Source organism: Rhipicephalus sanguineus, chromosome 3, assembly GCF_013339695.2.
Source record: "Rhipicephalus sanguineus isolate Rsan-2018 chromosome 3, BIME_Rsan_1.4, whole genome shotgun sequence".
NCBI lineage: Eukaryota > Metazoa > Arthropoda > Arachnida > Ixodida > Ixodidae > Rhipicephalus > Rhipicephalus sanguineus.
Window position 1 is genome coordinate 25,001,502 of NC_051178.1, and position 12,666 is coordinate 25,014,167.

The 12,666-nt window shown below is 49.4% G+C and overlaps 1 protein-coding gene across 2 annotated transcripts in view; it reads right to left on the reverse strand.

The window, feature by feature from the left end:
- Positions 1 to 12,666, reverse strand: part of LOC119386502 (polypeptide N-acetylgalactosaminyltransferase 11) — a 79,908-nt gene that overhangs the window by 20,410 nt on the left and 46,832 nt on the right. For both annotated transcript variants that reach the window (XM_037653768.2, XM_037653767.2), the window contains exons 11-12: positions 12,420 to 12,665; positions 10,173 to 10,274 (exon numbers count right to left, since the gene is read on the reverse strand). In XM_037653768.2, coding sequence (XP_037509696.1) covers positions 10,173 to 10,274; positions 12,420 to 12,665 — 348 coding nt within the window. The remainder of the gene's footprint in view (positions 1 to 10,172; positions 10,275 to 12,419; position 12,666) is intronic.

A 12,666-nucleotide genomic window follows, 5' to 3' on the forward strand; every position in this document is an offset into this window, starting at 1 on the left:
TAGCTGTCAGTGATCTCCGAACTGCTACAGCGAAATATTGAATTCAATAAACGTGTCACTTTTGTGCTCTGCACCCTTCATTATACCGTTTCGTCATTGTGTCTCCGGAGCGGAACGATCATGCGTTTCTAACCTGAGGGCCGAACTTTGGTCCTTATTCAGCTATGCTGTTTCCCACTTACAAGACCTTTTTTTTTCTGGAAGCCTGAAGTAGCTTCCATTAAAACAGAGTAATGATAATGATAGAAATAACAAAAATCAGTAATACGCCGTTTAATATATAATAAAAGCGGGCCTATACAACTCCAACGGTAGGTTGCAAGAACTGCCAGCATCTGCTTCTAAGTGAAGTTTCAGGGGTGACCGACCGAAAATACAGCTGCCCAAGAATGCTACACAGAACATCACGACGCTCGTATTGTCCTGTCTGCATGAGCCAACGAACGATTGCGAGCACGCAGATAAATTATACAAAAATGCGCACAGAAAACGCATTGCTGGGTGCCGCTTGTAAGCGGGCCAAAGAGCGCGCGCCCCGCGCCAGCGGGCCGGAGCGCCACCTGTGCGCCGTCATAGCAAATGATTTCAACTGCGCCGACTCGTTCACAACACTAGTCAAACCCTTCTAGCCTCTCTAGTCCCGGGTTCGATCCCCGGACCAGGACGAATTTTTCGGCAACTAAGAGGCTTTCTTTCTGAGAAATCCGTATGGATTTCCTTGTGGCTTCGTGCTACAAACGGGTGGTTGTCTATTTTCCCTTTTTTAACCCTTCCGCCACCTTGCGGGTTTCCGCAGAACTGATTTGCAATATGTATCCAGTTGCTTCGAGTTGTCGATGGATTCGCCCTCGTGCTGCCAATTGCTAGCTTCCTGGTTAGCTCAATTGGTAGAGCGACCGCCCCGGATAGGCGTTGGTCCCGGGTTCGATCCCCGGACCAGGACGAATTTTTCGGCAACTAAGAGGCTTTCTTTCTGAGAAATCCGTATGGATTTCCTTGTGGCTTCGTGCTACAAACGGGTGGTTGTCTATTTTCCCTTTCTTAACCCTTCCGCCACCTTGCGGGTTTCCGCAGAACTGATTTGCAATATTGTCACGTTTAATACAAAGGCGACGTGCACAAGGCGGCGATACAAGGCCCCAAGTCCCGAGCGGGGTCGGCACAGCACAGCCAAAACAAAGGCACTGGCGCGAGAGCTACTGCGTCTTCGTCTGCCTCTTTCTCGCTGGCATATTAAGCGCGTGGCATTGCCCCTCCTCCCGAAGGAGCATCGCCTCGATGCTCAACGAAGCATTCACGGTAAACATAAACGAAAACCTAATGTCATGAATGTCACAATGTGTAGTATGGTTTTAACCGCACCACGTGCACAATCTCGGGTCGTGGCTGTCGGCGTCGTGGTGATTGGCTTCCGTCCGGAAGGACTTCGTAGCTGACGTCGCTCACTCGTCGTAGCACTTTGTAAGGGCCGAAATACCGACTGAGAAGCTTTTCAGAAAGACCTTTGCGGCGCACGGGGGTCCATACCAACACTTGGTCACCCGGTTGGTAATCGACATGTCTGTGGCGGAGGTTGTAGCGCCGTGTGTCGACGTCCTGTTGTTTCTTGATGTTCACGCGGGCCAGTTGGCGTGCTTCCTCGGCTCGTTGCACAAAACACTCAGCATCTTCGTCAAGATTGTCGATGTTGTCAATGTCGCAGGGGAGCATTGCATCCAGCATCGTCTGGACATCACGACCGTATAGGAGACGAAACGGCGTGAAGCGTGTGGTCTCTTGCGTAGCAGTATTGTACGCGAATGTTACGTAAGGCAGCACCTCATCCCACGTCTTGTGCTGTACGTCTATGTACATAGACAGCATATCAGTTATCGTTTTGTTCAGCCTTTCGGTCAATCCGTTTGTCTGTGGGTGATAGGCTGTTGTCTTGCGATGCTTGGTGCAACTTAGCTGAAAAACCTGCTCAAGGAGCCTTGCCGTAAACGCCGTTCCTCGGTCTGTGATGACGCAGGATGGAGCGCCGTGGCGTAGTACAACGCTCTCTGTGAAAAACTGAGCGACTTCGGAAGCTGTGCCTTTGGGAAGAGCCTTCGTTTCAGCGTAGCGGGTTAAATAATCTGTAGCGACGATTATCCACTTGTTTCCCGAAGACGACAAGGGAAACGGGCCCAGGAGGTCCATGCCGACTTGATCGAAGGGTGTTCTGGGTGGCTGGATAGGGTTAAGTAACCCCGCAGGCTTAACAGATGGGGACTTTCGGGGCTGGCATTCGCGGCAGGCTTGAACGTATTGTTTAACGCAAGCGGCAAGTTTCGGCCAGTAGTATGACTTGCGTACCCTAGCGAGGGTTCGGGTGATGCCCAGGTGGCCAGATGAAGGTTCGTCGTGGCAGGCAAATAGAATTTCGTCACGAAGCCCTGCTGGAACGACCAATAGATAAGTTTTGTTGCTGGCAGCAGCGTTCTTCTTGTACAACACGCCCTGTCGCAAACAAAAGGATGACAATCCGCGGGCGATATTCGGGGGCAGAGATACGTTGCGGCCTTCTAGATGTTCCATTATAGGTCGCAATCCAGCGTCTGCTCGCTGCCGTGTAGCTAAGTCTGTTATGCTTACGGCTCCAAGAAAAGGGCAGTCATCTTCGAGGTGTTGAGCGGGAGGTTCAACTGGCGCGCGTGATAACGTGTCTGCATCTTCGTGTGCGTGACCTGACTTATACACGATAGTGACGTCGTACTCCTGCAGACGTAAGCTCCACCGTGCTAGTCGTCCGGAAGGGTCTCTTAAGTTCGCGAGCCAGCACAGCGAGTGATGATCCGTCACTATCTTGAATGGGCGGCCATAGAGGTACGGTCGAAACTTAGCAAGTGCCCATACGACGGCAAGGCACTCCTTCTCCGTGGTACTGTAGTTGGACTCCGGGCGTGATAGGGTGCGACTTGCGTAAGCGATGACTCTTTCAACTCCCTCCTGCCGCTGTACGAGTACCGCGCCCAGACCGATGTTAGTGGCGTCGGTGTGAATTTCTGTTTCGGCTTCCTCGTCGAAGTGCCCAGGAACAGGAGGTGATGCCAGGCGATGGCGAAGCTCGGTGAATGCAGTTTCTAGTTCAGAGCTCCAAACGAATGGTGTGTCGGCTCTAGTGAGTCGAGTAAGTGGTTCGGCAATTTTCGAAAAATTGCCTATAAAGCGCCGGTAGTATGCACATAGCCCAAGGAACCGCCGAACACTTTTCTTATCGGCAGGAGTCGGGAAGGCTGCTACAGCGGTGGTTTTCTCGGGGTCAGGACGAACGCCTTCCGCGCTCACAAGATGCCCAAGGAACTTCAGTTCTTCGTAGCCAAAGTGGCATTTCTGTGGCTTTAACGTAAGGTTAGCCGACTGGATTGCCTCGAGTACTTGTCGTAGTCGCTTCAGATGTTCGGAGAAGCTGGCTGAAAATACGACCACGTCATCTAAGTAGACAAGGCAGCTTTGCCACTTTAAGTCGGCTAACACAGTGTCCATCATGCGTTGGAAGGTAGCTGGCGCAGAGCAGAGACCAAACGGGAGCACTCGAAATTCATAGAGGCCATCCGGCGTGACAAAGGCTGTTTTTTCACGGTCGCGTTCATCAACCTCGATTTGCCAATAGCCACTCTTCAAATCAAGGGAAGAAAAATACTTCGCTCGCCGTAGCCGGTCAAGAGAGTCATCAATACGCGGCAGCGGATAAACGTCTTTTTTTGTGACGTTGTTGAGCTTTCTGTAATCGACACAGAAGCGAAGCGTACCATCCTTCTTCTTGACCAGGACGACGGGTGATGACCACGGACTGTTCGAAGGCTGGATAACGCCATCGTCGATCATTTCCTTGACTTGCTCCTTAATGGCTGCGCGTTCTTTCTGCGAGACACGGTATGGCTGTTGGTGGATAGGTCTTGCGTCATCGTAAGTGATTATCCTGTGCTGCGTGATTGGCGTCTGACTCACTTTAGACGATTGAGCAAAGCACGTCCTGAATTCAAGTAACAGCTCTCGCAAGGCCTTCTTGTGCTCTTCTGACAGTGCGTTGTTGATGTCAACAACTGTTACGGCTTGTCCATCGCGGCTACTGTCTTCACACGTAAAACACTCAATGACGTCCTCCAAGGCTTCAGCGTAGGCGACGGCAGTGCCACGGAACAGGTGACGATGCTCATTTGTGAAATTCGTGATCATGACCTCGGCTTGACCGTTCCTAATGTCAACGATGCCTCGTGCCACAGAAATTCCAAGCGCCAGCAACAGGGAGACGTTGCACTCTGCCAGTGTTTCACCATCACTTGTTCCTTCGGAAGACACCTGAATCATGATACTTGCACGAGGTGGTATTGTCACACTGTCGTCGGAAACACGAAGGGCGGCTGTACGGCGGCAGGTGTCCTTTGACGTAGCCTTGACTGTAGAAAAGGAAATGCAGCGTCTGTGTAGGTCGATTATGGCACCGTATTCCCGAAGAAAGTCCATTCCGAGAATTAATTCGCGGGAGCATTCGCGTAGCACGAGGGAGCTGACCAAAAACGTGGAACTTCATATTTGTAGCCTCGCAGTGCACACACCAAGCGGCGTGACAACATGTCCTCCAGCAGTGCGTACGTGGGACCCTGTCCAAGGCATGATAACTTTCTTCAGTAGGCTGGCCAATTTTCCGCTAATAATCGAGTAGTCAGCGCCAGTATCTACCAGAGCAGTTACATTCCGACCGTCGATAAGCACAGGTATGTCCATTGAAATGTCGCCAGGCTGGGATACATGCGTCGTCGAATTTCCGTCGGTCCGATGTCTCGTCGATTGGAGGTCGAGGTCTTCATCACGTCGATAATCAGCGGCCTCGCCTCGAAAGGTCGCTGGCGTCAGTTTTCCAGGTGAGGGCTCGGAGATCGTCCTTGCGGCATCCGACTCCTGTTGCCCGAATAGGATGGTGACCGTGGTGATGGTGAACGCGACTGACGCCTGGGTGGTAGACGCTGCCGAGCGATAAAATCTTCAATTTCGGGTGGTCGCTGTCCGAACCGGGGACGGGGTGAATTGGCAGGAAAACCCTGAAGGCCAAGTCGCCGGTACTGGCACTCTCGGTACACGTGACCCGCCTCACCACAGTGGTAGCAGAGCGGTCGTCGGTCCGGCATGCGCCAAATGTCGGATTTACGCGCTGCGGGCCGAGTGTCCTCAAAATAAGGAACCGCCTGTGCAGACTGAAGTGTGGCATACGGGGTTGCTGCCGATAGCGGCACTGTTGCAGGTGACATGTGTCCGAATGTGTCGGCATAACTGGCGTGCTGGAAGCCGCTCACCGGAGGTGGTGTCACCGACGACGGGACGGTGCGTCTCAAAGCGTCGGCGTAACTCACACGTCGAGGTTCACTTGAAGGTGCGAACGCCTGAAGTGGTACAGGAACCTGAACAGGTGCTTCGCGACGATGCGCTCCGAGCGCATGCTGCACTTCTTCGCGTATGATGCTGGCGATGCAGTTAGTGGTAGGCTGCTGCTGCGCCTGGTGCAACTGTTGCAGTTCGTCGCGGACAACCGAACGTATAAGCTGCCGAAGCGTTTCCACGTCAGTCGGGAATGATCCTAGGCTGGTAGTGTAGGTAGCATTCACTTGCCGATCATACTGGTTCCGCTGCTGCAGCGCCTTCTCCATGGCGACGGCTTCAGTGAGGAACTCCGCAACCGTCTTAGGCGGACTACGAATGAGTCCACCAAAGAGCTGCTCTTTCACACCTCGCATCAAGTGTCACAGCTTCTTGTCTTCCGGCATGTTTGGATTGGCTCGGTTGAACAGATGGACCATATCCTCCACGTACATAGCCACACCTTCATTAGGCATCTGAATGCGGGACTGGAGGGCCCATTCAGCTCGCTCTCGACGATCAGGGCTGGAGTACGTCTCGAGGAGCCTGCGACAGAACTCGCGCCATGATGTTAGGAGGCCCTTGCGGTTCTGGAACCATGTACGAGCACCATCCAGAAGACTGAAGTAGACATTCCTGAGTTTCGCGTCTTCGTCCCACCCATTGAAATCCGCTACGTGCTCGAACTCAGCCAGCCAGTCTTCCACGTCTTCAAAAAGACCACCACGGAAGGGACTCGGCACGTGCGGTTTTTGCAGTGTGTAGTAAGCGGGTGCACCTGCAGCTGCAGCTGCAGCAGCAGGGATGGCAGCAGGGGTGAGCGCAGTAGTATCCTCCATACCTGTCGACGTTGAAGTTGTACAGCAGGGCACAATCTCGGGGGCCAGTCCCCGAATTCTCCGGCTAGCACGGTGTACTGGCGTAAGTTCCGGTTTCTGGTTCGCGTTCCTGCTACTGGAAGGGGTCTGTTGCATAGGTGAGATTACCCAGCGCCTCCACCAATAAAATGTCACGTTTAATACAAAGGCGACGTGCACAAGGCGGCGATACAAGGCCCCAAGTCCCGAACGGGGTCGGCACAGCACAGCCAAAACAAAGGCACTGGCGCGAGAGCTACTGCGTGTTCGTCTGCCTCTTTCTCGCTGGCATATTAAGCGCGTGGCAATATGTATCCAGTTGCTTCGAGTTGTCGATGGATTCGCCCTCGCGCTGCCAACTGCTAGCTTCCTGGTTAGCTCAATTGGTAGAGCGACCGCCCCGGATAGGCGTTGGTCCCGGGTTCGATCCCCGGACCAGGACGAATTTTTCGGCAACTAAGAGGCTTTCTTTCTGAGAAATCCGTATGGATTTCCTTGTGGCTTCGTGCTACAAACGGGTGGTTGTCTATTTTCCCTTTCTTAACCCTTCCGCCACCTTGCGGGTTTCCGCAGAACTGATTTGCAATATGTATCCAGTTGCTTCGAGTTGTCGATGGATTCGCCCTCGCGCTGCCAATTGCTAGCTACCTGGTTAGCTCAATTGGTAGAGCGACCGCCCCGGATAGGCGTTGGTCCCGGGTTCGATCCCCGGACCAGGACGAATTTTTCGGCAACTAAGAGGCTTTCTTTCTGAGAAATCCGTATGGATTTCCTTGTGGCTTCGTGCTACAAACGGGTGGTTGTCTATTTTCCCTTTCTTAACCCTTCCGCCACCTTGCGGGTTTCCGCAGAACTGATTTGCAATATGTATCCAGTTGCTTCGAGTTGTCGATGGATTCGCCCTCGCGCTGCCAATTGCTAGCTACCTGGTTAGCTCAATTGGTAGAGCGACCGCCCCGGATAGGCGTTGGTCCCGGGTTCGATCCCCGGACCAGGACGAATTTTTCGGCAACTAAGAGGCTTTCTTTCTGAGAAATCCGTATGGATTTCCTTGTGGCTTCGTGCTACAAACGGGTGGTTGTCTATTTTCCCTTTCTTAACCCTTCCGCCACCTTGCGGGTTTCCGCAGAACTGATTTGCAATATGTATCCAGTTGCTTCGAGTTGTCGATGGATTCGCCCTCGCGCTGCCAATTGCTAGCTTCCTGGTTAGCTCAATTGGTAGAGCGACCGCCCCGGATAGGCGTTGGTCCCGGGTTCGATCCCCGGACCAGGACGAATTTTTCGGCAACTAAGAGGCTTTCTTTCTGAGAAATCCGTATGGATTTCCTTGTGGCTTCGTGCTACAAACGGGTGGTTGTCTATTTTCCCTTTCTTAACCAGTCAATCCTCTATGTACATTATGTTTATAATATCCATTACGTATGCTCACTTCTTCCTTACTGTGATGCCCCCCTCACATAATGCCTCTTACAAGGTCTGTAAAGGCATTTTAAATAAATAAATAAATACATAATAACTGCTGGGGCTTTATGTGCTAAGAGCACGATATGATTATGAGGCATGCTGCAGCGGGTGACTCCACATCAATTTTGACCACCTGGTGTTCTTTTTTTAGCGTGCACCTAAATCTGAGCACACCGGTGTTCTTTGCATTTCACCCCCATAAAAAATGCAGCCATCATAGCCAGATATCGAGCCCGTGCCTTCGAGCTCAGCAAATGCAACACCTTACGTGCTAAGCTGTTACGACACATACAATTGCACGGAGGGTGAAGCAACTAAACAGAAATTGTTTTCAAAAGCAAGGACAGAGGGATATGGATCAGAGAAGAAACATGATTGTCCTATTTGGCATTAGGGGGAGGGTATAGATTCGGACAGGTCATATGAGGGGAAGTAAATGGAACAGCGCTGTGCTGGGCAGAGCTACCGTGGCACACAATTCTTCCACTAGGCGAGCACCGTGCCATACCTTTCAAGTTCATGGCATCTGGTGAATTCCCCCAGGACGCTTTTCTCCGGGTAGAGTGATTTTTTTCGTAAAATCAGTTTCGCGTGCTCATCGTTTTTTGGTATTGCTGCTTTAAGTGAACGGTATGTGGATGTGAAATTTTGTTTCAGGCTGGTAAGAATAGCACTATTAACTGGTCATGAGTAGCAACTTTGGAGCGAAAGTCTGGGTCACTTCGTAGCTATTCTTTAAAAGCATGGCCTCTTTTCACTCAACCGTATAAGAGACACTGATGCAAGAGACAACTGGGCATGAGAGACACCAGTGTGCGTACATCGAAATAAGGGTTGATCAGAAAATGGGAACACGGTATCCTGCTTATAAGAGACATCTCATAGAAAGGATGAGAATGGCTCCTCGGTGCGTGTCTCTTATAAAAGGATTCCACTGTACTTGCTCATTTGTTGAAGTTCGAGGCAGAAATTTCTCAATGACCCTTCTCATACCCAAATCGTCACTTAAAATTCGCTTAACTAAGCTACAAGCTATACCAGATAACTTCTCCAACGCTTTAGTGGTCCACTGTTGGTCTTTATGAGCAAGTGCAGAAACATTTTTGATATTTTTTTTTTTTGTTCATGAAATTAATGGATGTCCAGAACGAGGTTTGTTATGAATCGCCATTTCCCCCTTTTTTAAAAAAAGGGACAATCACCTGTACCCTTAAGTTTTTGCCATTGTGACATCCTTGTAAACGGTGTTTATTATCACAATAGTTTCTGAGGCATTTCGCTGAAGCAAAAAACAAAATTTCACAGCCGCCCGCTGAACATTTCAATCAGCCGTCACGAAAAAAAAACCACGAGCATGCAAAACTGATTTTGTGAAAAAAATCACTGCACCCAGAGGAAGCTTTCCTGGGAGAAGCCAGCAGATGCAATTTACTAAAAATGACATGAATGATGCTCACCTGGCCGAAGAATTGCATACTATGCTCACTCCACCCAGCGTAGTGCCAGATCGGTTACTACCCCCGTGTAAAACACAGGGTGCAAATCATCAGTGGTTTGACAGAGGAGCACAGTGAGTGCTAAGGGAGGAAAAACAATGTCAAGTGGTTCAGTTAGGTTGTGAGGTCTGATTGTGAGGTTGTGAGTTAGGTTGTGAGCTGACTTCAAACGAAGTTAGAAGTCAGCTGACACAAGCCGTGTGCAGTTCAGGTCTCCAGGAGAGGCATCTATCCTACAGTGGAACGAGAAAACACTCAGGATTACGCCCAGCTATGTTGCTGGCAGCAGCAATCTTCAGTGGTTTCCAGGAAAGAGAACATCTTCAGTTGACGCAAAGCCCTTCACTTCTACTCGCAGCTGTCATCAGCCAGGACAACACTTGGGCCTGCAGTTTCACGAATGCTACATGGACAGAACGCTACATGGCCAAGCAGAGTGCTCCACTCCAATCCTTGGCATGACCAGGCACTTACTATTTAAGATTGGGCTTCTGGCAAAAGAAAAATACTTTGGCCTCATCTGTGTTGCTGGAGTGCCATCACAGTACCCACCTCACAGCACTCTAACTGTCATGCGGGCGTGGCCGTTCTTTTGTTTCTCTTGGAACCTTGTGCTGCATCCACCTACTGTGGTCTACTTTCGACAAACATTGACATAGAGCTGGTTCGACGACACTGTCCCAACACTGCACACAGCTCTCGTACAGTGGTGCCACTACAGTAGCCAGTTAGAAGGATGCAAGCCTACGGGAACTTGTTCATCATTCAAATATTTCAGTGCCCTTATTGTCAGTACTACGCACATTTCGCTGAAGAAGAAACGTTTGTGTGCCTGCTCCATGTTCAAACGGTTAAATGGATCTTAACAAAAGGAAGCCACCTGAATTGAGCCTAAGTTGGCACCTATGTTACATTAGGCCAAATGTTACGGCCATCACTGTGCTTAGATAAGTGCGAGAGTAGGTGAAACAACTCACCTGGCGCTTAACCTTGGCACACTCCTGCAGCAGGAACACGGTGCCCTTGGTGGTGACGTCGTCCTCAGACTCTACGCACAGGTGAGTGCCCGACAGCTGCAGCTGCATACAGAGGGAGCAAAGACTGTTGGGACAACAATTTTACTTACCGTGTTCTTTGGCTTCTTCAGAGACTCATATGCAGCAAAAAGACTTTAGTTATGCCACTTTGTAAATGGAGGGCAGCGAGGATGCCTGGATATCAGAAGAAATTCCTAATTCAAATTTCAAGTTAAAGTGCGCACAAAGAGCATCGTTTGTGTATGCGTGTACAGCCTAACAACCTAAAAATGAAAGTGCGAGACAAAAAAATTTTGAGCGCGACAACTTATTTTCTTACCCCCAGAACCTATCAACACGCAAACATCATTAAACTTCTATACCCTATGAACGAAATTTCTAAGAACATTCACCCTTCAGAATATCTGCACATACTATAGTGCCACTAACAAATATAAAATATGCTCCAATGCTTTTTCTGCAGACTTAAATTACGTAAAATAGTGCCCCAGCACAATCTGCATACCACGTATAAACTGTGGCTTGGTGCACCTGCAATGAGTGCGTGTTGAAGTTGACCTGCAGGTGTAAAGACAAAACCAACTGCAGCCATTGCTGCTGATGCTGATGTGAAGCTATTTTTGGGGGTCTGCGAAACCCATGCTTGGGGGGGGGGGGGGGGGGGGGGGGGGGGGGGGGGAATGCGTTTTTTGAAGCCACTGTATGCCCCATGACAGCGGCCCCTTCCGATTTTGCATTGCGGCAGAGCTAGCCTATGTTTGCCCTTCTTCATGAGATGGCTGTAAAACTAGGCTTGTGCGAATAGTAAATTTTAGGTTCGAAGCGAACAGTGATTTTGGTCGAATAATTTCGAATCGAATTTGAATAGTATATATCACATATTATAAAAAAACGAGCATATTTGTCATGACCCAACCAACCTGCACAACATTTTTTAAATAATGTAACAAGGCATGTGCAAATGTCATTCTTTTTGGTTCAAAGGAAGTGGAAGCAACTTTGCATAGTAGCAGGATTTGGCTTTCGGTAGAATGCAAGTGATAACATGTAAAATATGTGACGTTTTAAAATTTACTACACTTGGATCATATAAGCCGGTATAACAAGTTTTTAAACTTAAGAAATGATGAATCAATGCGAGGATAATATGAAATCGACAAGTACTGCAGACTGGGCAAGTTGGTGCATTATGATATCGTATTGGTAAAGCCATGCTAAACTTCCAAAAGTTGGAAGTTTAGCGCTCATCCTGTTGCCTGTGTTTCCTTCTTCGCTGTAGCCTCTTTCCTCCATGTTCAAACTCAGGGTAGTATGTTCATTTAACCTAGAAGTGGGACTTCGCGGCAGTGCGGATTTTCCCTGGAAAGGCATATTCATGGTATAGCACCGCTCCACTGCAGTGAAACCATCTTTACAGGGAGTTACAAGCGGACTAATATACACCTATTCATTCACTTCGCATACTTGCAAATTTTCAATAATTTAAATCTGAATCGAACGAATTCGAATACTGTATTATTCGTTCGAATTTTCGAAGTGCTCGAATATTCGCGCAAACCTACGTAAAACATTCTTTGCAGTTTTCTATGACATATGCATAGAATTCTTTTTCCAAGCTTAGATACTTCAATAGCAAACACAGCTAGAAACAGGTTGAATGTGGCTGCAGGCCGTACAACTAATCGGCAAGCTATTGAGATCAAATTGGCGTGGCACTTTAGTTTGACCGTTCTTTGCCAGGTAGAATAAAAGACACCTATTTCATGCTGCATGCGGCATTAATTGATGACCTCCACTTTCTCTAACTGCAAGGGGGTCCCCCATCACTTTCATCGGTACACAAGGGGTCCCCGAACATCCATGGCTGAGAACCACTGCCTTAAGCTATCGGTAATGCACACTTTCGTGAGGATCCTAAGGCAAGATTTGCCAAGGCTAACAATATTTTCATAATGAGGTATTGTTTTTCATTGTGTTCACTGTCTATGCTATCTCATTTTGCAAGAACCAATTATCATGAAAGCTCTGCTGTTGTTGTTGTTGTCTTTGCTGTATCTGCTTATTCTGTCATTGCGTAGTTCAACCATGAAACCACAATGCCCCATATATGTCACAATAATAAAGTGAGGTCACTTAAACGAGCGTGTAACGGCCTCTTCGAGAGAAGTGGGTGGTTAGAAAGGTCACCTGAAAGCGGCCAATGATGGCGGGCATCTTGCGACGTAGCAGATCGAGGTTCTTGGGTGGAGGGAACTTCTTGCGCTTCTTCGGGGGTGCCAGGTCCTCGGGGCTCGGTGGCCTCAGCTCGGGATAGACGTGGTGCATGTACCAGTCGAAGGAGCGGCACTTGAGACGCTTGCGCAGCTCCTTCCGTGCCGACACATCCCCGTACCACTGGTTGCGGGCATCTCTCCGTGTCTGCAGGTAGTACGCC